This window comes from Oreochromis aureus, linkage group 23, assembly GCF_013358895.1.
Source record: "Oreochromis aureus strain Israel breed Guangdong linkage group 23, ZZ_aureus, whole genome shotgun sequence".
In the NCBI taxonomy this organism is placed as follows: Eukaryota; Metazoa; Chordata; class Actinopteri; order Cichliformes; family Cichlidae; genus Oreochromis; species Oreochromis aureus.
In genome coordinates, this window is record NC_052963.1 from 46,109,546 (window position 1) to 46,135,892 (window position 26,347).

Genomic DNA, 26,347 nt, shown 5'->3' on the forward strand with positions numbered 1-26,347 from the left:
TGTTTTTTTTGTGTCGCTTTTATGGCTCTAGTCACACCAAACCAGCCTCCTAATTCAGTGACAGATTCGTCTTTCAAATTGATGTAGTTTTGGCTGGAGATTTCTGTGCATGTAGACAGCCACAGATTTGATGCTGTTAATTTTACAGTCACTAGTCATATTATCAGCGGCAGACTGCATGTAATTGTCAACTTCACGCCATTCATTCATCTCTGTAAGTGTCCAAAAAGAAACGCACAAAATCTCGTTTTATATCGTTGCAGTTTTAATGAAAATCTACACATACTTCAGGACACATTTGAGGAAAAAAAGTTACAAAGTGCACACTGGTGTAGTCATCATCAGGTAATGGGTATAAATAAAATATATATATATAGATATATATATATATATATTTATATATATATGGAAAGTTGTTGTTCTATACAGTTTGGAGTATTACAAAATAGAAGACAAGGCTTCAGCTTTTCATTCGTACTCAAATGATTGAGTGAATTTACTGAGCTTCCTGTAACTGTGAAAACATTTTCTTTCATTATTAAATTAATTTGCTTTTACACAGTGTAGATGTGACCAAACAGATGCACGTACAGTCGTACAGACCAACTTCATTTGCTCCATAGAGGTTATTGAAATATTCACAGTCAGAAGCACATTAGTGTCCAAATACAGCACCCGACCGGTGGTGTGCACGCCGACCAGGATAACAGTGACCCATGGAGCGTATCTGCACAGGACTCTGTGTTACAGGCAGGTGTGTTTTGAGGTGTGTTCACTGCTTTTTAAAGAGCCTGACACACAGCAGACCCTGTTGTGTCTGGGCCTTTGCTTGTCTCTCTGCTAATCATGAAGAACATTAATAATCATCTTTTTTTTTAAATTTTTTTTAAAGATTAACAGTCAAATCTAGAAAATTAAAAAAAAAAGAAGGGGAAAAAAATTGTGGCTATTCAGATTGAAAACTGTTCCCGGGGTACCAAAAAAATTATAAATGAATAATTGAGAAGCTGATTATCAAAACATCGGCGCATAAACCTCGGCTGTAGTTTACGCGATCTTGCAGTGACGTGGCACCGGACTGAGGAATGACTGGCTCCGTGAGAGCTGAACTGTCGAGCGATGAAGAACAGGATCTTCACTGCTCAGGCTGCAAATACTGCTTGTTGAACTCCTCCAGCTGTTTCTCCAGGTCAGTGGCTTTATGTCTGCATACATCGTGTATAAAAAAATAAATACATGACTTGTTACCTTCTTGGTTTGAGATAACATTTTGTGATATCTGTCATGTAGAACTCAACTATACGTTTTCAATTACTGTTATCATTCATTTGATCTGAGATGTTAACGTTCCCCACACTGGTTCCTGATAAATTCCCAGACAGACACTGTACTTTTCCCGTTATTCTCGATAAGAGAAGGAGCTGGACTGACCGCAGGCTCTTGGAGCGGCTCTGGATGCTCTCCAGCTGATCGATCTTCGCTGTCAGTTGACGGATTTCTGCCTCCAGCTCTTTCTGCGTCTGGTCCACCTGCTGACAGAGCCTAGCAAAGGTTGTTGCCATCTCCCTGGTAACACAGAGGGCACAGTGTGGCACTGCTTATTTATTTAGCTCTGTTACAGAGGGCGGGGCTGAGCTGTGTAGGTTTAAATTAGGAAAGGAGGCAGGAGGAGGGAAGCAAAAACCACGAGGCTATAACCTATTCATGCACACAGAAGAGCAAGTTGCAGGAATTATTATTAGATGGTCCACAGTACACACCGTCAGCTCACTGGACAGACAGATAATATGAAAGGCAGCACACTTACTGTTGGACTTGTTTGCTACAGTTTGCACTCGTAAGGCTGACCATGAGCTGCATTTTATCGGATGCATAGTCCACAAACTGCCGCTTCAGAGCGCGCTCCTTTGCCTTCGTGGTCCAAGTGAGTCTCTCGTATAGGTACAGCAGGCCATAGAGAGAGGCTGACAGGGCGATCAGCCTCCAGCCAACGGTTCTCCACACCTGAGAGAGAGTAGGCAGGTGAAGCATGCGTATTTTGCTGTTTCAGTGGTGGAAGCTTACATTAAACATGTCGAGTTCAGCGCTGTGTATTTGCAAATACTACTCTTCTCTCTATAGGTTTACAAAGACGGTCATCTAAACAATCCTTTTGAGCTACAATGCAACAAATATCAACCATTTTTAATAGGAAACTTCCTATTATTAACATGCTAGTTCAGTGGTGGCAAACAAGGCCTGAATTTCGTTGGACACCGTTTTGGACATTTAGCTAAACTTTATATTACTTTTGATTTCTGAATATTGGAACGCCCTGGTCCATAACAAAGCTCAGGGAGTGCATCAAATAAAAACTCAATGTCAAACAGTTTCTTACAGTTAAATACATCCAATCAGAGTTCATATTGTTTGACTGTCCACTATTAACTGAGAGGTTAAAATGAGACCTGGGTTCTCGAGCTCCTTTTATTAAAACAGGTTCAAACATCTTTGACAGTGAAACCAGTGCTGTGGTTAAGAGCAGCTTCTTCTATTTTTTTCCTTCTTCTTTTTATTGTAAATCACTTTTGTTTTAAATGTGCTACATAAAAAAAAATGGATTTATTGTCTTCCTCACTCACACACCATATTTCATATGTTGGAATTAAAAACGACCTCAGACACAACATACCACTCCTCCAACGACCAGTATGCCCATTGAAGTGCGGGAATTGAGGGAAGCGATGGCTACTACCAGGTCCTCCTGGGTCATGAGGGCTGTCTGCTCGTTGGGCACTGCCACGGTTGTGGGGGGCGCTGAGGAGGAGGGTGTTTGGGTCTGAGGCAGTGCTGGGCGAGGTGTCTAAGGAATGACACCAGAGTTTTTCAGAATAGGGTGTGAAAAAGTCTCATTACAATAATAATTCTTGATTGGTGCGCACCTGAAAGTTCTGGTCCACCAGTCTAAGAGCTCTCTCTGCATTGGCAGATCCCAGGAAGCGGTGGACTAATGCTTTCCAGCCCAGCGAAAACTTAAACTCGATGTCTTCCTGGAAGTCGCTGCAAAGTGTGGCGCAGTTTAGGTCGTAACTCATGTCAAACTTCCTGCTGTTCATCAGCATGGACACTTGGCTCTGGGTTGAAGAGGGAAGCAGAGGGAGCATGCTCTCTGGAAAGGGAGAACCCCAGCATAAAATGAAGAGAAGGTATATTTGCACACTAGGTGGGCAGCCCTTCGAAATGAGGACATTCACATTTGGACACATTTGGAGCTGGTATAACTTTAGGGACCTGCTGGGCTAGTTTAGAACCAAATATGACACATTTGTGTTCTGGATTCCGACACTGCTTTTCTGCACTTATCCTTACAAGGAAGAAGAGAAACCGATCTGTATAACGGCTCCTGAAGTCTTTTCATCAGAGGGCACATTAACACCTTTTCAACATCACTGTCACCGAGCACAGCTTGCATGCGTGCATGACAGTGACACATTTGTCGCATAATGGGGCATGGAATGACGGCATTCAGCAAGGAGGGTAAATATAGCAGTGATCTGGGTATAGCAGACATCAGCCTGAAGGCAAAAAGATTCTGACCAAGTTCAGCAATGCTGCGAATGAGTGATGGAGCGAAAAGAAATGCTGGCCTGAAGCCATTTTCTAATAAAAAAAATGTCCATTTCTTAAGAGATGAAACCATTTTCAGAAAAGTTTTAGACATTGCATTAACGACTTCAGCTTTTATATTGCAACATTGCAAAGGAGCTCTTATTACTTAACATCCATGTTACGTGAATTACCTATCATGTATTCCTGGGTGGACTGAACAGAGGCGTTGACAGCATTGGAGCAGCGGAAAGCCAAATTCTTGCCCATCCCCTCCTCCACGTGAGCCAGCAGCTCCTGCCAACAGCAACAGGGGTCAGAGGTCAGATGGAAAAAAGGATCTTCGCACGCATGGCCCTGTCACAGTGTTTATGCAGACTTGGCATCTGTTATTGCACTAAAACTGAAACTGGAACACTGTAGTGCTAAAGCTAGCAGATGCTAGCTGCTTTCAGAGGAAGGAAATAGATGCCTGTCAGATAAAAGTACACAAAGTTAAAGTAAATGTGTGTAGTACACAGCGTAGTAGAGAGAAACTTCATCAAGTAGCATGTACAGGCAGTTTATCTGCTTGGTGACTGAATGTGTAGCAGACAACTTTAATGAGCATCGATTGTTGACCCTTACAGCAACGCTGTCTAAGCCGAACATCATTTTATTAGCTTTTATTTCGTCTGAGGTGTTTTTATGTTGCCTTTACTTACAGACTTGTAAATTTTGAGGACCTGAGGTGAGGGGTGGAAGTCACTGTGGAACTCATCAACAATTAAATGAAGGCGACAGATCTCCTCCCCCATGGCGGTGGAAACCTGGATAAAACACAACATGGGAGCTCAAGCTGAACTCGTCAATGACACACAATGGAGCTTCCTCTGGTTTCTGTCCAGGCATCAAGAAGTTTTTCCAATTTCAATATCAGCAAAATAAAGAAGAAAAAAAAAACAATTACAGAGTTTCATTTTTGCATATAGAGGTAATTCAGTTAACACTTTCATTTAAAGGAGAAAGGAAACAGACAAAAGCTCTGTTAATCAGTTAGTTCAAATAAAATGTTAAAAATGGGTCGTTCCATCTTATTTGTCTTTGAATCCTGATCAAGTCATCGCTGAGCCGATATTATTGATATAATTGCAAAAACTAAGAACATTTTGTCATCTGCTGACTCTGAGAAAGTGATCCATGCGTTTATTTCATCCAGGCTTGACGACTGTAATAGTCTCTATTTTGGTACCAGCCAGGCTCTGCTCTCTCGTCTTCAGCTAGTTCAGGATGCTGCAGCCCGACTCCTGACAGGCACTCGTAAGCACGACCATCTCTCTCCAGGCTCGTTTACACTAGCTTCCAGTGCATTGTAGAATTGATTTTAAGATGTTATTGCTTGTTTTTAAGTCTCTAAATGGATTAGCTCTGTCATACCTCTCTGACCTTTTAACTAAAGGATCTCTCAGGTCAGCTGATAAGTTGCTTCTGACTGATCTTAGAAGCAGGCTAAACACAGAGGAGACCAGGCCTTTGTGACTGCTGTGCCCAAACTTTGGATCAGTCTGCCTCTTCAGATTAGAACATTTTTAAAACCTGTCTGAAAACACATTTTTACTCTCTAGCTTTTAATTGTGACCGAGTTTGTGTTTTATTCTCTCTGTTCTCTGTGTTTGTTCTACTTGTTACTTTTGTTTCTATGTACAGCACTTTGGTCAGCCTGTGTGGTTTTTAAATGTTGCTTACAAATAAATTGATTGATTGATTGATATAATATTTGCTGACCTACTGGCATTTATAACATCTGATAAATTTCTCAGCTGATCTAAAGAAGAGACAGGTGGAATACCCTTCAATCAGGTGTTGATGTTGCATAATTTGGCCACCAGAGGGCACCCTGCCGTCTGCTGTTGGCAACATGTTTGTCAATCAAAGCAGACAGCGTGAACAAGTTAATAAATAAATGAGAAATCTGTTTTATAAGCAGAAAAAAACCCTCTTAGCTGATATATAGTAATATCTGGCTCCTTAAAAACTATGATCAGATGAAACACCTAACTGATCAGCAGATAATTAGCACTGCATGTGTTAGTGTAAACACAAAGTAAATATCTGAGGTTGGAGATCCTTCAGGACAGAAACAAATCCATTTCTCCTTTTGTCAGTGTTACCTTGGACTCCACGTCCTCACTGATTGCCTTGATCTTCTTTTTAACTTCATCGACTAGCAGGTTGAGTTGATTCTTGACAAACTCCAGCCGATCCATCTGATACTCTCTGTCCTCCAGTGCCGCCACTCTGAAGACCCCCCCCGCCCCCCGAAACAGGAAATGCTGTCATACATGCAAACTAGCAGGTAAATAACTTGACAGTAAAATGTTGATTAGACCTGCACAGCAGAAAGAAGCAAAAAAATCCCCCCCAAAAAACGTGTTGACAACTCAAATTACCACATAATTTTTCAGCATGCTGATGTTTTATCTCTAGAAACCCTTCAGCTGGAGGAAGATCAGACATTATGAGTAAAGAAAACGTAGTGGGTGCTCACCTCTTCTCCGCGGCCTCGATGTGGATGGCATCCATTATGCTCTTGACTTGTTCTGTGATCTGCTTGGCCCTGATAGTGTGCTGCTCAAACTTTGTTTTCACTGCTGACTGCGAGATACACTCCTGCGAGGCCATAACACACAGGTTACTGTGACATTTACTGTGGCTGCTGCTGGACGCCGTGCAGGAACTTGCACGCCACCAGGGACGAATGTAGAACAAGATAAACACCTGCTACGTTTGACTTAAAGGAAGAAGAAAAGAAATGGAAACACAGGTATGGAAACGACAGCAGCAGAGTGCATATCTTGTGTCACACAGCCCACATTTGGTCACAGTAGTGTGTTGGTGATCTCACAACAAAATTAAGAAATAAAAATCAACATATAAAGTGAATTTAAACACAAACGCAACAGAGTGAAGGAGGAAGTGCAACATAGATAAGTAGGAATTTTATGTCATGTTGGGATTGAAAGTAGCTGTTCTTCATTTTAAGTTAAGTAAAGAGTATTGCGATGACTTACTGGAAACAGATTCCTGACCCTGACAGAAGCAGCTCTCTAACGATATAGTAGATCTACTTTATCAGAACTGTGCTTTCTTTGTTTTTCTCACAGAGCTCTTTTTGTTTCCCCTTTTCCAGCCGTATGATAATTTGTCTGATATGCTCTCTTCCAAACAATTCCTCCTTTATTGGGCTATTTCAGGTGTAAAGGAGGAGGAGAAGTGTATGCTAACTTGCTAATTGCCTACTTTAACATTTTCCTATGTTGGATCTAATCTGATGTTCCAGCATCCATCACTAACAACCCCAACAGCCAGACCAAGCTGCCAGTGAAGCCAAATGTCTCTTATTCTATGTGCATTTATTCCCAGGATCTATACAGTAAAATACAACAAAAACCAAAATACCACAATAAGATGCAAAATAAAAAAAAATAAAAAAAAACAGCAATAGAAAACTCAATGAAAAAAGGTTGAACTAAACAAACGGATGCCCTCACCTAAGTGAATCTAGATTTCAGCAATGAAGACGCAGGTTGATGTAAAAAGGCGCAGCGAGTGGACGGCCCTGTGGGAGTCAAAGTCTGAGCAGCTGACCTCTTCTGTCAGCTGTTACTGCTCGAAGAAAGACCCACGCTGACTCTTGTTTTTTAAAAAACATCAAAACACACACAGACTACTACTACCACTACTTTCAGCTGGCAAATGAACATCTGAAGATTTCTTATTTATTCCTCAAATGTTAGCAGACTTATGCAACAAGCTAAGTTCTAGTTCTTGTAGAGCAGCCACTCTTTTCTTCTCCTGCTCACAATGAATGAGGAAACGATCTCAGTTAGCTTAGCGGTGAGTTTCCTTCTTTCTTCAGCTGTAATTTCTGACGATGCGCTAACTGCAACTCTCAGCAGGCATCCATGCAACCTAACGTTTCTTTGAATCCTATATTTGTAATGACTAAAACATCCATCCAACACTCAGTTTGTTAGTAAACATTGGAATATAAGCTTCAATGTATCCGTTTTCCTAAACGCACACAAACACACCTCAAACCTCCTTTCAAAGCACTGAAACTCCTTCAGTCTCTCCTGGAAGCCCTCAGCAAGAGCGCCACCTGTTGGACAATTTAATCACATTAGAAAGATCAAAGTTCTGAACATGACTGCAAAAATGCATGCGTACTATACTTTGACTCACATCGGATGTAAACATCTAAACCTCTAATTTAATATTCGTTCATAGTTCTGCTTTATATTGATATCAAGGCTTCTGCGTAACACTGGTGAATGGACGTGTATGAAATCTGGGTAGTACACTTCGTTAGCCCGACCTTCCCTGTATCCTCACCTGTTTCAGGCATGCCTTGTGCACGCTGCATACGGGAATTGAGCACCTCTTTTGCAGAGACAAAGAAAATGTGGTTGGGTGCCTTATCACGGTCCAAAACTTTGAGCTCGTCCACCAAGAAGTTCACACAACGGTCTGTGTGCTGCTTCCTCACCTGAAAAAGAAGACACGCCACCTTCACGTATGAGAGGTTTTTTACATTATGTATTCTCAAAGTAACAATCTCTTTCATTGGAGGCTGATGACACAGCAATCCCATACTCACGTCCTCCATGTATTCTGGTTCATTTGCTGAGGCGTCCCAGCGATTGTTGAGGATGAAGATGTTCGGCTTTGAAAGACGCTCATTCACTTTGTGGAAAAAGTGCTTTTCCTAAAAGCAAAGAAGTGCGGGTGTTAAAGGACAGTCTGAGTAGTGCAGAAAAGTAAAGACAGAAAGCATTATTTCAAACGTCACTTCTTTCTTTCCAAAAGAAAGCTCCTGTTTGATTTGACAGGGTGCAGTCTGCAGGGGTAAAAATCCTCACGGTTTGCACACTTATGCAGAAATGGTAGCTTTATGTTTGCTACTCAGCCATCTAAGTTATTTACATAAATCCTCCATTTATATCTACAGAAGAGCCCAGAGTGGAATGCAAGTCTGCTTTGCCTTTAAGAGCTGCAGCTGCATTAAAGATCTCTGTGACTGGCTGTGTTTAGCTTCATGCTGCATGAATGTGCAGACAGAAACAAGAGTGGGGCCTGTTTGTGGTTGGACATAAACACTGGCTGGTTGCACTCTTATCTGCACAGCATAGAAAACATCCACACTGGCCCCTCTGGCACTCACATGTGACTAATGGAACTGGAAAATTGGAGTCAAACTGCTGTGCCACCATCCACTTCAATGAAAACTCAGAGGCTTATAGAGCAATGATGGGTGACAACGGGCCGACGGACACAGCGACTCTATCATCTAATAGCTATCGATATATGCATTAATATACATTTAAACAAGTAACTGACAAAGAAAGAGCAGATAAAATATCAGTAACTAACAAGCCTAATAATGGTTTTAATGACTGACATGAGCATATAGGCAATCTGAAAAAAGCTGACTAGACAGATCAGATAAGCCAAGATGACAGGTGCTGGCAATACGATGACAAAATTCAGAGCTGGATTAAAAACGGGAACAATGAGGGAATTTGTCTGTGAAGGTTCTCAGTCATCCAGGTCATCATAGTCAAAGGAGTTTGCAAAGAAAAGCGTCTGGACTTCTTTAAGTTGCTTGAAGACGTTTCACCTCTCATCCGAGAAGCTTCTTCAGTTCTAAGGTCAAATGGCCAAGAGTCCCAGATTTAAACCCAGTGGGAGTATCCCCCCAAAGAGGGACAAAGGACCCCCTGGTGATCCTCTAATCACATGAGCCAAGGTGTGAAAGCGGGTGTGGGACTTAATCAGCCAGGGTTTCGGGTGAGCTCATTGTGAAACCTGGCCCCACCTTGTCATGTGAATTCCTGAGGTCAGATGGCCCAGGATGTGAGTGGGCGTTAAGGCGTCTGGGGAGGGAACTCAAAACTGGATTATAGATGGCAGACAGTTGGTGTCGTAAACCACCGCCTCTGTTCAAAGATGGTCGCTCACAGTGGACATAGATGGCCTCTTTCACTCCTCTTTCAAACCATCACAGATGGGGCCATCCTGGGCCATCTGACCTCAGGAATTCACATGACAAGGTGGGGCCAGGTTTCACAATGAGCTCACCCGAAACCCTGGCTGATTAGGTCCCACACCTGCTTTCACACCTTGGCTCATGTGATTAGAGGATCACCAGGGGGTCCTTTGTCCCTCTTTGGGGGGAAACTCCCACTGGGTTTAAATCTGGGACTCTCGGCCATTTGACCTTAGAACTGAAGAAGCTTCTCGGATGAGAGGTGAAACATCTTCAAGCAACTTAAAGAAGTCCAGACACTTTTCTTTGCAAACTCCTTTGACAATGAGGGAATTTCTTTGATCAAACCTTAAGTGAGTGGTGCTCACCCACGGAGCTGTTTCGATGATTTAAAACGTTTTCCGGCCTTTTCCCCAGCTCAGGTTATTCTCTATCTACGCATGAAAGTGCTGCTGCAACTAATTATTGAAACAGAATGACATCAGGACAGCAGCCAAACATGAGCTTGATGTGTGTGAGACACTTTACCGTGTTCATGAGTGTAGACTCCGAGTTTGCCACCAGCACAAAAACATCAGCATCCAGGCAAAACTTGTCAATCCAGCTGTCCAGCTGTAACGTGACGTCTGTGCCAGGGCTGGAAGTCAGAAGGGAGGTCAAATACACCAAACGTACGAGATAGGTGGACTTTTCAGATGCGAAGATCTGATCCTGTTACCTGTCTACAAGCACCAGGTCGTCTCGCAGCAGAGCACATTTCGTCTTTGGCCAGAAGACACGAACCAGGCAGCCGGCATCCAGGCTTTCATCCATGAGAAGTGCGTGAGCCAGCTGGTTCACAGTCTGCAGACGGGGAGGAAATCCACTGATGTTAGGAATATTTACACAAAAAGTTTATGGTAATGCAAATGAAAATTTTAGCACATTTTGCAGCTACCAAATTGTGTTAAAAACCACCAAAGGGAGCTGGTTTGAACCCTGAATTGTCCCAAAGAATCCATCAGAGTGTGAGAGAGTGTATTAACAAAGCACCTTAGGTCTGTATGACTGGAAGAAAAGTGGCTTGTAGTGAAAAGTGCTCCGAGTGCTTGATTTGAGTAGAAGCGCATTATTCATAAATATGAGCAAATTTACCACTTGGAAACCCACCTCACTTTAATCACTTCAGTTATTAACACGTAAAAACACCAGACTGATTATCAGGAAGGTGAGATGAAGCTGCTCAGCTCCACACAGTAAACAAGACTGTAGAGTCTCCTTTAAATTTCAGACACCTGACACTGCATTAAACATCCTGCCTTCATGTCACATGTTCTTACATGGCTACAAGTTCAGCCTTTGCCCAGTTCAGTTTGCATTCGACTGACTATTTACGTGGCTGTAGCTCAGGAGGTAGAGCAAGCCATCGACTACCTGAAAGGTTTGTGGTTCAGTCCCTGGCTGCTCCACTCTGCATGCTCGCAGACACATTGGAGTATGAATGTGTGTGAAGTTAGACAGAAAGCACTTACACAGAAATAAGTGCTAGTGTGAAAGCGCCATATAAGAACCAGTCCATTTAGCTACTCAACCGCTACATTTGTTCTGCAACTGTGAAAAACTTCAGTCCCATTATAACTGGTGTTTTAATAGCAAAACACAAACAACAAGGATAAGGACATATAGTATGAGTAGAAAGAGCGGCAAGCAGCGTGAACAGATGGTCTGATTAACGACCACGGTGGCATTCTGGTGCGTGTGTTCACGTAAACTTTGTTCTCAGTTTCTCTGGAGGGGATCAGGCGCACATAATTACTAGACAGAGCTCGCAAACTTCCAAAAACGTTCTGCTGCCTCTGAGTTAAACTTACCTTGACACTCTTCTTTTCATCTGAGCCGTCTGTCTTGAGGTAGGCCTTATCATCATCGGTGCCCTCCACACTCAAGAAGCAGTTGGTTGTGTGGCCAATACCACTTGGCAGCACTCGATCCCTCAGCATGGCATTAATCACTGTGCTTTTACCATTACTGGTCCTAAGATCAACAAACAGATTTTTTTTACTTACTTATTTAACCTGTATTCACAGAGGCGGTCCCACTGAGACTCGAGGTCTCATTTGCAAGTGAGGCCTGTTGTTGCTCAGTGTGCTCATAAGTTTAAAAACTCATAAAGAAATGAAAGTGTTACGTACAAAGTTCCTGTTATTTTCAGCTAGTCCAGCTGCTGTATGGTGCAATTTATTGCCATCTGACTGAATTGCTTGTTTTGCTGTGACACATTAGTTTCACGGTCAGGTAACTACTCGAGGCACGTGACTCATAGTTAAAGAAAATGAAAGTAAAGACACGCCTATCGGCACGACAGGGAAAAGAGCGCTTTAACATTCTCACGACTGAGAGCGTCACAACGAAAACCCCGCTCTGGAAAATACCATTTAAGAATAGCACTGCTTTTGGTAGAGCATGTGTAAAGCATGGTTATTAAAGTTCAACGAAAGTTAACATAAAAAGTAAAACTAGATGTGAAAACATCTGATTACACTGAAATAAAAATAAAAAGACTTCTTTAGCAAGACTTAAGATGTCTCCCCGAGAGTGAGTCCACTTTCTTCACAAATGCACCGTTTATATTGTAATATCCGTTCTGATCTTCTTAAATCTCACAAACACATCACTGAAGTAAACTAATAACAAAAACTTTAATGACAATAAAGTCGTTAAATAAAAAAAAAAAAAAAGTCTGGTCAACAGGTAGACTAACCTGCCAAAAAAGGCCACTTTCATGTGCCTGCGTGCCAGCACCTCCTTGATGACAGCCAGTTTGTCTGTATATCCCTTAATCTGCTCCTTCTGATCCTGAGTTGTGATGTTCTCCAAAGCTTTATTCCCGCTGATGTCTGTCAGCACAAAAACACAGCATGAAGAAAACCAAGTGCTGTGCGCCTCCTGCACCAACATTCCTGATTGACAAGAAGTCGGTGTTAGAAGCTCCCAGGCAAACTTCTCTCACCTTCCACAAACTCTGAAGTCTCCTTTACGTAGTGGAGTAGCTGCTCAAACACATCGCTTATCGTCTTCTTGGCCACAACAAAGTGTTTGAGAGGGGAAAACTCGCCCCGGGCCGAGTCTGTCCGTCTGAGTGGAGGCGCTGCAGCCATGCTGGTCAATCTGAAGCCGGAGGTGTCAGCAAGGACAAACACACTCGTATCAGCGGACACGAACAACACCGCAAACACAGTTTGGATCGAGTCGAATCACTTCTGTTCATCTTAATATTACAGTTACATAACTTTAAAGTATCAAACTGCAGTGGATGGAAGATGGATTGTTTATTAAAAATGTTTTTAGCGAAGTTATCGAACAAGAGTTAGCAGTGACGCCGTGCATCTTCCTACACATTCCTACACACGGTGTTCAGATAGGTAGCTGTACACGCATATGCCCGGCTTTTCTCGGTTAGTTATTAGCAGCTGTAACACTTGAAAATCTGTCATGGTGAGTGCTAACAGATTAAGCTAGGTCATGTTACAGGCAGCCGTAAGCTAGCATTAGCCCCGGCGCTACTTTTTTTCCTCACCGCTGTCCAAAGAGAGCCCGCGTCCTCTTCTCATAACACAAATAATATAGATCCGGGCGGATAATGCAGAGATTTCCTTTGCTTACTGGAAGATTGATTGCTGTCAGACTGGCTAACCCGTGTGTTCACTGTAATGTCACACCGCCAAGTTACTTAGAGGAAGAAGTATGCTTCCGAAACAAATTTTCAAAATAAAATGCCCCTTTCACAGAAACACTTACTTACTACTTTTACCATTTACTACTACTTACACTACTAAGGGCTTTGGAGCGTGATGTCACGGGGGTGGGCGTGGAAAGGATTTTGGCCCGATCCGCCATTTTGGGGGTCTAGCGCAAGTGAAAAGGGAGCAAAGGCACACACAACAGCCATGGTTCGTATTTGCTGTGTGGTCGGCTGCAATGTGTGATTGCACGACCGGTGTTGTGCCAAAGTAGTTACCCCCGTCAAAAATTGTTTCCCCATCCACGAGAGCGCGCAAAGTAGGAGGAGCCACTTGCCCAGCTCCGTTCTGTACGCTACTTGTCACTGATCTGCAGTCGACGCAATAAAGAGTAAAAGCTGGAAAACGGCAGGCTCGATTAATTTAATATTAGTTTCGTGACATTGTAATGTGCCTGGAAGACAATTTACATTAAACTGTACACTGAAATAACCTGCTGGGAATACTTTGTCTAGAAAAATACTTTGATACTATAATACTGTAAAACCAGATGCGATCATGGAAACACGTCGCTCTCCGGTGAATTTACACTTGGTTTACACTTTGTAGCGAAGCTATCACGAAGCAGTTTATTTGCAAAATCAATCACAGTATAACCAATAACTACAGTAACGTTGGAGAGGGTTTCTTCACAGCAAAAGTTATGGAGGGATACAGATTTTATCAGGCTGTGTGGCATCGGCTGCCAAAATGTGTGCCCCCCCATCTGTAATCCATATTGGCGTTGCTATCACAAAGGGTATATTTGCAAAATAAATCACAGTATAACCAATAAGTACAGTAATTTTGGAGACGATTTCTCCTTCACAGCAAAAGTTATGGAGGGATACAGATTTTATCAGGCTGTGTGGCATCGGCTGCCAAAATGTGTGCCCCCCCATCTGTAATCCATATTGGCTTTGCTATCACAAAGGGTATATTTGCAAAATAAGTCACAGTATAACCAATAAGTACAGTAACTTTGGAGAGGATTTCTTCTTCACAGCAAAAGTTATGGAGGGGTACAAAATTTATCAGGCTGTGTAGCATCGGCTGCCAAAATGTGTGCCCCCCCCCATCTGTAATCCATATTGGCTTTGCTATCACAAAGGGTATATTTGCAAAATAAGTCACAGTATAACCAATAAGTACAGTAACTTTGGAGAGGATTTCTTCTTCACAGCAAAAGTTATGGAGGGGTACAAAATTTATCAGGCTGTGTAGCATCGGCTGCCAAAATGTGTGCCCCCCCCCCATCAATAATGCACATTGGCGTTGCTATCACGAAAGAGTTTATTTGCAAAATAAATTACAGTGTAACTAATAACTACAGAAACTTTGGAGACCAATTTCTTTTTTTAGACTTCTTAATTTAACATCTACATCTATATATGTAGATATGTGTGTTCTCAACAATGTGTGCCATAAGAACACTAGCTGTGCACCTTTAGTGTCAACTATGTACATGCGAAACAAATAAACACGTCTTCTGGTGGTGGGCTTTTCAAGCAGAGCTGGTGGAACCACCTCAAACACTTCTCACACTGAATCTGTAAAAAAAAAAAATAATACAAATCCCAATGTTAAAATTTCATTTATGGGAATTGATCATAACATTTAGCAGTCTTTCTTGATGTCATTACCCATTTATTGTCAGTTTCATGCTCTTCTTCCCCGCAGAAATGACAGATGTTTGTCAGGTCATCTGTTTTAAAAAGTGAAAAAATTTCACATAGAGTATACTACCTACTGCACTTATTATTTCATTCAAAAAACTATATGGTTTGTTTCTACAGCCATCATGATGAAAATATTCATGATGTCAGAACACTGAATGGTGGAAAATGAGTTACCTGTCTCTAGGAGGAGAGTGGTGGCAATTTGCAGCCTGTGTGTGTTTATGGCCTTTTTTGTAGACGGAAAGTCTATTGACTCTTTTCGCAAGATCTTTTCAGCAAACTGAAAAAGAGAGTCTAAGATGACTAAATAGGCTAATATTATTTATTTTTATAAAAATTATTTTATAGAAATTTTTTTTCTGTGAATCAATCTCTTTATTCTCTTGTGTAATTATCTTATATTCCTTTTCCTGTTATTAACATTTATTACAACACAACATTTTCAATATTCTCGTGTATGTGTATGCATTACGGTTAAGACTCGTACTTTCAATGCAAAGACTCCACATGAGGCAGCGTCCACTTGTTTTGGGTGTTTGACTGTGTCACAAGTCCATCTTGAGACGTTGCATCCTTTTTTTCGCATGAATTCCCTGAAAGACAAGTACAATAAAAACAAATAACATTTTTTTAAATTTTGGTGACACAAAAAGGCGAACAGTATGGAGAGCTTAAGTGTCTGTTGAACATCAAGTTAAGAACACTGACCACACTGTTTTTTTAAAATCATAACTTTTTAAAAGTCTACAACGCATTTTCGTGTAGACTTCGCATTTTGTGCTTTTATTTTCCTGTTTCCTCCCATGATATAGAAATCAATCACTTACACAGTACACTTTCAAGAGATGTGGAGGAAGAGCAAAGATGAAATTCACACATGTATAACCTATGTGAAATTATTTTAGACATTTGTCTGATGTTTTATTGCTAAACCTCCACAACACTTTATGCAACTACTAAACATTATTATCCCCGTGCTATATTTTCTAATATAAAAACATCATCTCATACAGACATCAGGTCCTCAAATAAACATTGAAACATGGGGAGACTTCTCTTTAAAGGCAAAATTAACCCAAAACACCACAATATCAGAAGGCCAACACTAAAATTTAAACCTGTTGCTGCTAGTTTTTTAATTCTGAGTACCACTTTTTTTTGATTGACATCATACTTATAATTGTCATAATAAACACAAAAATAACAACAGCAACAAAGACTTTAATAAAGGGTCAAAATAAATTTGAGCAGTTATCCTTACCTTGTTGATTCCAAACAATTTTGGATACCTTGTTTAGTTTCTCCGAGTGGATCAAGATACAGCGACTTCTTTTCTTGTGGGTAAATGACCTACAATAAAATTGGGTGGAGAATTACATGTAATAATTCAATATTTAAGATTATCTGCATGCCATGCATTTTTCTTATAAAACTGATTTGATGGATATTGTACATGCAATTATTTTTTTTACCACTAATGTCCAGTGATGATGTTCATTTACAATTCCCAGAATCACTTCATGCTCCATGGGTTTGATCTTAAATTAAAACAAAAGAATAAAAATCTTAACTTCAGACATAAAAAAAAGAAATGCAATAACATGTTGTTTCGAGTCCTTTTTTATTAAAGCAATTTATGATATATTATATATCATCCACTTATATAGTACTCTGCGACAGCCATGATTCACCCCTCATTTCTTTAAACTGTGCAAGAAGCTGGACTATCTTATATTTTTTATAAGTGGTTTTGCACATTACTTCCTCCAAGATTAATAAAGGTCTTTCTAAGGATTTTCTTTGGACATGGAGTTCATTTTCACTCATTTTCAACGCGATCATTGTACCATCTGCAGAATAATGTTTAGTGCTTTCTTAAGCCTCTTTAACAGTGACGTATGATTCACTTGAGAATAAAAAGGTACCTATTTAAGAGGTGAAGCAGTGTTGATGATTTCAAAAGAGGTATTAGCCCAAATGTTTGCAAATCTCAGCATTGATTGGAGTGTGTACAAAATAAGGAGGAAACCAGACAAGCAGAGAACAAAAGAGAACTGGCAAGTCTAATAAACTATCCACATCTACAAACCCCAGTCTCAATTCATTCTTTCTCCATAAGCTGTTATCCAATCTAAATCTGGATGTGGATATGATCCGAGGTACTTAAACAATACACACAAGATTCTTTCTAGAGATACCTACCTTGAGTCTTGGAGCTTTTCTCTTCCAAATGGCTGTCATTGAAAATGAATCAATGAATGCTGCTTTTGCTGAATTATGGCGATTGCATTGTCTCACCATGATCGCAAGATATGCATTAATAGACTGCGAATACAAAATGTAAACATTTTTTAACTGTTGTCAAGCAATAAAACACTGATAGTTGCATTGTTGTCAGTAAAGATCACTGTACCTCACTTTCCAACTCCATGTCCGGACCAATTTGTTGAATATCCCAGTAGAATAATTTGTAAGCACCAATTTTTGAGAGTAGAACATGAGGACTCTTTCCAGCCCAGGCATCCATTATATCTACAAAAAGTAATGAGAAAAAGAGATAAGTCAGCAGGACAAAATGTAAATCAAAATTTATTTCAGAGTAAATACTTTTAAGACGCTGATAAAATGGGCACATGGTTTAACATTGTATTTTGTAGAAAAAAAGAGAGCACTTAAATTTGCTTTTATTTGGGGGTAAAGGAATTTAAATACATAGCAATAGAAATGCTCTTGCCCCCTATCAAGTCTTTTTTCCAGCAGAAACACCTATTACAACAAAAAAATTTAGTTATGTTTTTTCTTGAAGCTACATGAATAGATTTTAAAATAGTCATGTTCAAAGCTTGCACCTGTGGCCTTTACTATTACATAACCATTTCTGGAAAAATGTTATTTTTCTCCTTCAAAACTATTATTATTATCTTTAAAATAGAGTGTCAATTTCTGGGCTGTTAAAAGCAGCATCTTAAAGAGTATTTGATCTTTCGAACTATTGCTGGCAGGCAGTCATCATCACAACATTAATATACTGCTTGTAGTGGGCATTCTATGTCACTAACAGCATATATGACAGCAATTTTAGAAAAGAAGAAAATGATGAACATACACTACTAGTCAAAATTAGGGACACACCTTCACATTCAGTGTTTTTCCGTGTGTTCATGCTTTTCATGCAGTGACAATCATCTTAGGTGACTACCCCATGAAGCTCACCTTACAAAAGGCCTAGAGTGCGCAAAGCAGTGATCAAAGCAAAGGGTGACTAATTTGAAGAATCTAAGATATAAAAAATATTTTTGTTTCTTTCATACTTTTTGGTTTACTACATCATTTGTGTTAGGGTTAGTGCTCCATATGTGTCCATTCATAGTTTTGATGCCTCGAGTTCTAATCAACAATGAATCTAGAAAATAGACAAGGAAATTAAGAAACAACATTAAAATGAAGGTGTGTCCAAACTTTTCACTCTTAGTGTACATCAGATGTACAATATCAATCATGAACATTCTGGGTTACACAACAACAAAAGAAAGATTCACAGTTTTGAAGGACTCACTTTTTCATTTGTGTAATTTTACACATGTGGCTTACATCCTTTCCCAAGTTTTCTATACTGTTTTGCTCCATGAAGGTTTTTTTGAATTTAAAGAATCTTTTAGGAAATATACCTAAAAAATCTGTTTAAAGGTGTAAAATTTGCTATGCCATGATCTACAGAGTACTGAAACAAACACTGTCATAGGAATAAAAGTCAATTTTAAAATTTTTTTATATTTATTTACATTTCTCTGCAACAGGTTCAGTGTATCTTTGAGGTGGTGATGCTGGAGGTGGTGCAGGGCTAGCTTGTGCGGCTGTTGCTGGGGCTGGTGTCACAAGTGGAACTGTTGCTTCCATGGATTGTGCTGTAGATTGCTGGGCTGTAATCTGTGGAGCTGAGGCTTGTGTGGTTGTTGCATTTGGAGCTGTGGTCTGTGAGGCTGGGTCTGCTGTTATGGTCTGTGAGGCTGGGTCTGCTGTTATGGTCTTTGAGGCTGGGTCTGCTGTTATGGTCTGTGAGGCTGGGTCTGCTGTTGTGGTCTGTGAGGCTGGGTCTGCTGTTATGGTCTGTGAGGCTGGGTCTGCTGTTATGGTCTGTGAGGCTGGCTCTGCTGCTGTTTGGGATTTGGTTTGTAGAGCTGTAGCGTGTTCTGGTGCTGTAGCACTTGTGGCTGGTTCTGGTGGTTCGTTCTCTTTCTGTGCTGTTGCTCCTGACTCTGGATCTGATATCGTTGTTGCTATACCTTGTGGAACTGGAGATGGATGTTGTGTTTGAACTGGTAGTGATGCAAGTGATGCCATTGGTGCTGTAGCCTGAGTAGCTCTAGGAGGAGGTGGTGGTGGTGCTACCGCCACTGGTGCTGCTGGACCTGGTTGTGCTGTTAGTAATGTGGCTGCTGTTTTCTTTGAACCCCGGTGTGGCACTCTTGGCATGCTGTCTTTGCTTAACTTTAGTTGGTCAATATTTACTTTTGGAATTATTGTCCCATTGGAATCCTGAAGATCTGCACTTTTGCCTTGGATTGCTGTAATAATGTAAGGGCCTAAAAAGTTTGCTTCAAGTTTTCCCCCTTTCCTCTGCTGGCTTCTTATGTTAGCTCTTAAAACTTTGTCACCAACTTTGAAGACGACATCTCTTTTCATCATTTTTATTTTGCCCTTTGTTTTTTCCTGAGCTTTGACCACATTGTCCTTCACCAGTTCCAACAGCTTTTGGTGCTTTTGAATGTCTTCCGACAGCTCCTCCTGCCCCACAATGTCTTCCACACTCTCATCAACCTTTGAATCAAAAGACATGTCTATCATTACTATAATTTGTGTAAGATACACAGATAATACATAAAAGAACTGAGAAATACAGTGAAAATTTACATTAAGTGTCTTTGGTAAGGTTTTAAGACACAATGTATTGCTGGCAAAGATTCAGTGTATCTTGGGATTGACTGGACACGAAGAAAACTGTTATTGAGGGTTTGAACAATCCATAAAAATATTCAGTGATGTAGTGCTTTTATGGTGGTGACGTAGCATCCATTGAAAATGATCTCCCTGCACCTCAAAAACTAAAAAAGTTTTGTTGTGTGGGATTTCTGTGTAGTTTGTCACAGACAGAAAGACATACCATGAACTCTTCTGGGATTTCGGAAGGATAGCGAGCCTCTCTGCCAAACATTAGGTAATAAGGTGAGTATTTGGTGGTCACTTGCTTTTTAGTTCTGATTCCAAACATTACAGCATCCAGATACTCATCCCACATTTCTGGATGGTCGCCAACAACTTTGCACAGGGCTCTGACAATCAAAGCACATAGAAGACATTCATATGAAAGATCATTTACATTTTTTAATAGTTTAATGTCATACATTCATGTTTTGGTTGAAGGGAACCCCCATACCTCTGGATGGTGCCATTCATTTTCTCCACCAGCCCATTTGTTTGTGGGTGATAGGGGGAGCAGAGGCTTCTTTTAATTTTTAACAATCCGCAAACCCTTTTGTTGAGCTGCAAAACCAAGTAATATACACTGACTATAAGCACATTACAATAAGAATTTAAATAAACAGCTGTCATACTAATATCTCAGAAATAGATTTATAAAGAACAGAAAATGAACCATTTTCCAAAAATTATTCAAATATGAGTTCACATATTTTTGCCAAAGACTAAAGTACTTACAGAATTGACAAATTCTTTGCCTTGGTCAGTAAGAATCCTTTTGGGGGCTTCGAACTGGTGGACAAATTTTATGAGACAGTTTGTCACTTCCCCGGCTGATTTTGACTTTAAAGGGTATGCTTGTGGCCATTTTGTAAAATAATCAATAAAAACACATATGTATTGATGTCCATTGTTGGTTTCAGTAAGTTTTCCAATAAGGTCCATCCCAACCAGTTCAAATGGCTGAGAGACCTTAAAAACAAAATCATAGTTAAGTTAATAATACTGAAATTACACAGAATGCTAGTCTACTGTTATAATTTTTTCAAGTATATAATCAGTAGGTTTCTAAGCAATGAAAACATTGTTTGATTAAATGTGATTATTTGCTATGGTCAATGACTAACCTTTATTGGAATGTATTCCGCTGGTTTTTTAATTGTTGCAGCACTTGCCTGGCAAAGTGCACACTGGGAAACCTAATCAAAAATAAAAGCAATTCAATAAGAAACACAAGAGTTGATGATCAAGGTTTACATAACTTATTTTGAGAGATACAGAAACATTGCTGTGTTCCTCTTAAAATAAGTTAGCTGTAGTAGAATTACACAGAGTTTGTTTTGGAGTACCCACCCAATTATTGATGTCCACTGACATCCCTGGCCAGTAGAACCGCTTTGAAATGGCTTCTCTTGTTTTTGTTTGCCCGCAATGGGCCCCAGTAGGACTGGCATGAAAATCTGAAAAAATTGTGTTTGCCTCATCAGCTTCAGAAGCCAAAAAGATTATGCCACACACAAGACTGTATTAGTGATACTAAAAAAAGTGATGGATGTGCAAAGTCATTATAACTAATGGCCTTCAGATATCATGGAGTTATTTTTAATACAAATATCAATTCAAAGTAGTTTAATTCCACATTTCCTGCTGTCAGTAATTTTCCACATATGTAATTTAAAGACATAAAGACATAACAGTGGGTACACCTGCGTAAAAGGGTGTGGCACATACCACTCCAAAAGTAATTACGACGTAATATATTGTAGTTAAGCTATAAAAGGACGAAAACAGTTCTTAGTTAACGCTGTCTACTTAATAGCAAACCTTAAAACTTTTACTTTAATAAACGCCCATGTGCCTATTAACTGAGGTTAACTAGGTCAAAGAAAGGTCAAGCTAATTAAATCGGTTAGTGCAAATTAAGACTACGCATTATGCCATTGTATATGTGTTAATATATATGTATTGATGACATTTATAAACGCTACGAAGTTGCTGTTATTACCTTCAATGTCGTAAATAGCAGCTTTTCTTCGGAGAAGAAACTTCTCTTTCTTCGTGAAAAGCGCTGGATACTCGCCTTTCAGTTTATATGCAACCAAAATCTTGTACTCGTCTGGTTCCATCCTCTTGTGGTGTTTGTTATTTTCGAAAACAAATTGTAAAGTAATCTTCTAGTTAGTTCAGAGCCACTCTGTTTTTCGGTTCGTGCGCACAACGTGAGCTAATTTGCATAATTGATGAGGAAAACCCACGTGACCAGAGATTTTGGAAAAATTTGACAATGTCGGAGTCAAGTAGGCCTACGAAAGGTTGGCCAAAACTAACTTGCAAAATTTTGAAAAGCCCTGTGACTTACAAAGACGATATATATATATATATTTAAATGTTGTTTTAAATTTTATTTATTTACAAAGAAAAGCTCTGCCAATGTGCATTATTGATGGGGGGTGCACACAATTTGGCAGCCGATGCCACACAGCCTGATAAATTTTGTACCCCTCCATAACTTTTGCTGTGAAGAAGAAATCCTCTCCAAAGTTACTGTACATATTGGTTATACTGTGACTTATTTTGCAAATATACCCTTTGTGATAGCAAAGCCAATATGGATTACAGATGGGGGGGGGCACACATTTTGGCAGCCGATGCTACACAGCCTGATAAATTTTGTACCCCTCCATAACTTTTGCTGTGAAGGAGAAATCCTCTCCAAAGTTACTGTACTTATTGGTTATACTGTGACTTATTTTGCAAATAAACCCTTTGTGATAGCAAAGCCAATATGGATTACAGATGGGGGGGGAACACATTTTGGCAGCCGATGCCACACAGCCTGATAAAATCTGTATCCCTCCATAACTTTTGCTGTGAAGAAGAAATCCTCTCCAAAGTTACTGTAAATATTGGTTATACTGTGACTTATTTTGCAAATATACCCTTTGAGATAGCAAAGCCAATATGGATTTAAGATGGGGGGGGGCACACATTTTGGCAGCCGATGCTACACAGCCTGATAAATTTTGTACCCCTCCATAACTTTTGCTGTGAAGGAGAAATCGTCTCCAAAATTACTGTACTTATTGGTTATACTGTGACTTATTTTGCAAATAAACCCTTTGTGATAGCAAAGCCAATATGGATTACAGATGGGGGGGCACACATTTTGGCAGCCGATGCCACACAGCCTGATAAAATCTGTATCCCTCCATAACTTTTGCTGTGAAGAAGAAATCGTCTCCAAAGTTACTGTACATATTGGTTATACTGTGACTTATTTTGCAAATATACCCTTTGTGATAGCAAAGCCAATATGGATTACAGATGGGGGGGGCACACATTTTGGCAGCCGATGCTACACAGCCTGATAAATTTTGTACCCCTCCATAACTTTTGCTGTGAAGGAGAAATCCTCTCCAAAGTTACTGTACTTATTGGTTATACTGTGACTTATTTTGCAAATAAACCCTTTGTGATAGCAAAGCCAATATGGATTACAGATGGGGGGGCACACATTTTGGCAGCCGATGCCACACAGCCTGATAAAATCTGTATCCCTCCATAACTTTTGCTGTGAAGAAACCCTCTCCAACGTTACTGTAGTTATTGGTTATACTGTGATTGATTTTGCAAATAAACTGCTTCGTGATAGCTTCGCTACAAAGTGTAAACCGAGTGTAAATTCACCGGAGAGCGACGTGTTTCCATGATCGCGTCTGGTTTTACAGTATTATAGTATCAAAGTATTTTTCTAGACAAAGTATTCCCAGCAGGTTATTTCAGTGTACAGTTTAATGTAAATTGTCTTCCACACGGCACATTACAATGTCACGAAACTAATATTAAATTAATCGAGCCTGCCGTTTTCCAGCTTTTACTCTTTATTGCGTCGACTGCAGATCAGTGACAAGTAGCGTACAGAACGGAGCTGGGCAAGTGGCTCCTCCTACTTTGCGCGCTCTCGTGGATGGGGAAACAATTTTTGACGGGGGTAACTACTTTGGCACAACACCTGTAAGTTCTAAATATGTTCATATCACTCTTTATAGCCTATTAGTTTTATTTTCGATGCGCTCTGAGGTCATAGCAAATTAGAACAAACATCCTACTGAGTGATTCTGCAGAACTACCTTCTCTTTATAGAGTTTCTAATTATTTGGCATTATTGCAGCAAACCAGCCTATGAAATGGATGAAACACATCGTGACTGGGTTCCAGTGCTACATAAGGGACCTGCTTCAAACATACCACCATGCCAATCAGATTACTTCTTCCATGTGAGGGTGAAGAGGTGACCCTTCTGGATAAGATGGTGAAGGTTTGCTGCGTTTGTTGAACAGTGTTATAGTAAAACCAGGGAAAATGAAACTTGCTCCTGTTAAATATTCTTAAGTCTTTTGCTGTATAAATAGTGGTATTTTTTTTTTCAAAAGATACAGTAAATAATGTTAGTAGTGGGTGATATCATGTAAACACTGTCATGATTTTGTGTAAACATTTTGTCTTTTATAAACTATAAATGACATGGATTCTACATTGTAACTGATGTGATGTTCTATAAAGTGGTTTTAATAATAAAAAAAGAGGCAAAACTTAGTTTGTTTCTTTATTCAACTTTTGAACAGTGGTACTCAGTCAGTACATATTCAGTAAATGCAAATAATTTACATGGCAGTGCACTACAGGCATAAATTTAGACCCCTAGATAAAACATTATGGCATTATAGCAGTGACAACTCCTCCACAGTAGCAGGTGGGATTTTTCTTTTTTGAGGACGGCTCCTTTTACCTTTCATTACGGATGGTCTGTTTATGTTTTGATCAAGAGCCTTTTTTTGGGCAGCTGAAGAGGAGAAGTCTCTTATGGCCAACCTCTGGCTGTATCTTGGTCATATTACCAGGCAAAACCCAGTATGCAGGTTCATCTGTAACAGTCCTTGTGCCACAGATCCGCACTGTTGCTTCTACATTAAACAGAAGAGCAGCGACATGGGTGCAGGTCTCCACGACTCCGGCCACACGGGTGCAGTGGGCGGCTTCAACCTTCCCTGTGATGCTCACAGTGACCCATGGCTGCAATGCTGGTTCATTCAGTCTTTGAGAGTGCAGCACCTGAAACACACACAGACAAAGTTAATTTAAAGACAAGAACTATGAGCCAAGGCCGACATAAATGTGTTTTATCTACTTTATCATAAATGTAACAGTGTTTAGAAAGTTAGCACATACATGTCATTTTTCATTTCTTTATGTGTCCATCTATAGAACGCTGCATTTTATAGGGTAAATCTGCCTGTTCTCTGTCAGAAACCTGCCTGCAGAAAATGAACCTAAAGCATGTAATGCAAGGATGTCATCACTTTAGAGATGGAGAAAGCATAAAGTGACAATTATGAATCACTTAATATGATAAGGAGATTCTGCAGGTCATTAATCAATGTATAAAACTAAAGATGTATTTTTAGTGACACAAGATACAAATATTGAAGCAAGATGTATAATTAGAATTATTTATAATAAATATGAATAAATCATTGCAGTTTCTTTAACCATAGAGAATAACTAAATCCTTCAGGACAATGTCACATCAATGCACTGAACTCACTATGTTATTCACCTAACAGCCTCCACATGTTCTCACTGTAATTTCACCCTCATGAATGAATTTATGCTGCACTAATCTGAATGTTTGCAGGGAAATCAAACGCATTTCACTCGCAGTACTCGAGCTGACTTACCTTTGTTTGAATGACGAGTTGTAGCGCTGACTCCACAGATAAGGTACGAAAATATGTCAGGCTACGTCAGTAGCGGTTGGTCTTCAGGGTTTCTACTCCACCGCTGTGTTTCATACCGGTCCACATTTCCAATGCACGCGATTTTCTGCAAGTACCGCCGCTTCGCCTCTGGACGCAATCGGTCTCTATACAGTCCATTCTCTTTTGAGCTGCTTTTAAGCATCTTGTAATCGTAGTTCGTTTTGATTCGTAGACCCCGAAAATGGTGCCGCGCTCCCACAATGCATTGCGGCGTGACGTCAACTCCAAAGCCCCTTCTGTAAATGTGACCGCTGCTAACTGATGTCGCTTTAGTTTATTTACTGTTGAACTACGTGTGTTTTCCTGTTTTACCGCTGCCATTGTTTTTAGAACTTAAACGTGTCATCCTTACCTGTGTATATCGAGTCGATATTGTTTCTCTCTTAAACCGCTTTAGCGGTCAATGTCCTGACCGTTCAATTAGAAGCTTTCTTTTATTTTCAAACTTTAAGTGTCTAGACTTCCTGTTCTTCCACTTGACGCAGCCCCCTCCAGCGTCAG

At 40.2% G+C, this 26,347-nt stretch overlaps 2 protein-coding genes across 3 annotated transcripts; both read right to left on the reverse strand.

The window, feature by feature from the left end:
- Positions 1-244: 244 nt before the first annotated feature.
- Positions 245-26,347, reverse strand: mfn1b (mitofusin 1b). Of its 2 annotated transcripts, none has more exons than XM_031745249.2 (18): positions 26,199-26,347; positions 12,603-12,760; positions 12,354-12,489; positions 11,464-11,626; positions 10,332-10,456; positions 10,142-10,250; positions 8,225-8,332; positions 7,960-8,113; positions 7,659-7,726; positions 6,113-6,234; positions 5,736-5,862; positions 4,290-4,394; positions 3,780-3,882; positions 2,922-3,148; positions 2,672-2,842; positions 1,808-2,004; positions 1,432-1,566; positions 245-1,205 (listed from the first exon to the last, which is right to left on the reverse strand). In XM_031745249.2, the coding sequence occupies exons 2-18, from the start codon at positions 12,748-12,750 to the stop codon at positions 1,136-1,138; spliced, it is 2,268 nt and encodes a 755-aa protein (XP_031601109.1). In that variant the 5' UTR covers positions 12,751-12,760; positions 26,199-26,347; the 3' UTR covers positions 245-1,135. The 2 variants fall into 2 exon arrangements, with proteins under 2 accessions (XP_031601109.1, XP_031601099.1); XM_031745239.2 differs by lacking the exon at positions 26,199-26,347 and adding an exon at positions 13,170-13,383.
- On the reverse strand, positions 14,654-22,511 carry LOC120436215. Its single transcript, XM_039606782.1, has 15 exons — positions 22,033-22,511; positions 21,381-21,487; positions 21,155-21,226; positions 20,766-20,999; positions 20,485-20,591; positions 20,212-20,380; positions 18,833-19,868; positions 17,464-17,582; positions 17,253-17,375; positions 16,523-16,588; positions 16,312-16,400; positions 15,538-15,643; positions 15,225-15,330; positions 15,015-15,076; positions 14,654-14,921 (listed from the first exon to the last, which is right to left on the reverse strand). Exons 1-15 carry the CDS (start codon positions 22,151-22,153, stop codon positions 14,829-14,831), a joined length of 2,610 nt encoding a protein of 869 aa, XP_039462716.1. The 5' UTR covers positions 22,154-22,511; the 3' UTR covers positions 14,654-14,828.

What these genes read in the sequence shown, in the direction of transcription:
- mfn1b (XM_031745249.2), bottom strand. Translation starts at nt 12,750, where the DNA reads ATGGCTGCAGCGCCTCCACTCAGACGGACAGACTCGGCCCGGGGCGAG. An exon ending in TGGTGGACCAGAACTTTCAG is followed by an intron (nt 2,843 to 2,921) that starts GTGCGCACCAAT and finishes GTCATTCCTTAG; the next exon opens with ACACCTCGCCCAGCACTGCC. An exon ending in AGCCGCTCCAAGAGCCTGCG is followed by an intron (nt 1,206 to 1,431) that starts GTCAGTCCAGCT and finishes CGATGTATGCAG; the next exon opens with ACATAAAGCCACTGACCTGG.
- LOC120436215 (XM_039606782.1), bottom strand. Translation starts at nt 22,153, where the DNA reads ATGGAACCAGACGAGTACAAGATTTTGGTTGCATATAAACTGAAAGGC. An exon ending in ATGAATGGCACCATCCAGAG is followed by an intron (nt 20,381 to 20,484) that starts GTATGGGGGTTC and finishes TTTGATTGTCAG; the next exon opens with AGCCCTGTGCAAAGTTGTTG. An exon ending in ACATGGAGTTGGAAAGTGAG is followed by an intron (nt 17,376 to 17,463) that starts GTACAGTGATCT and finishes TTGTATTCGCAG; the next exon opens with TCTATTAATGCATATCTTGC.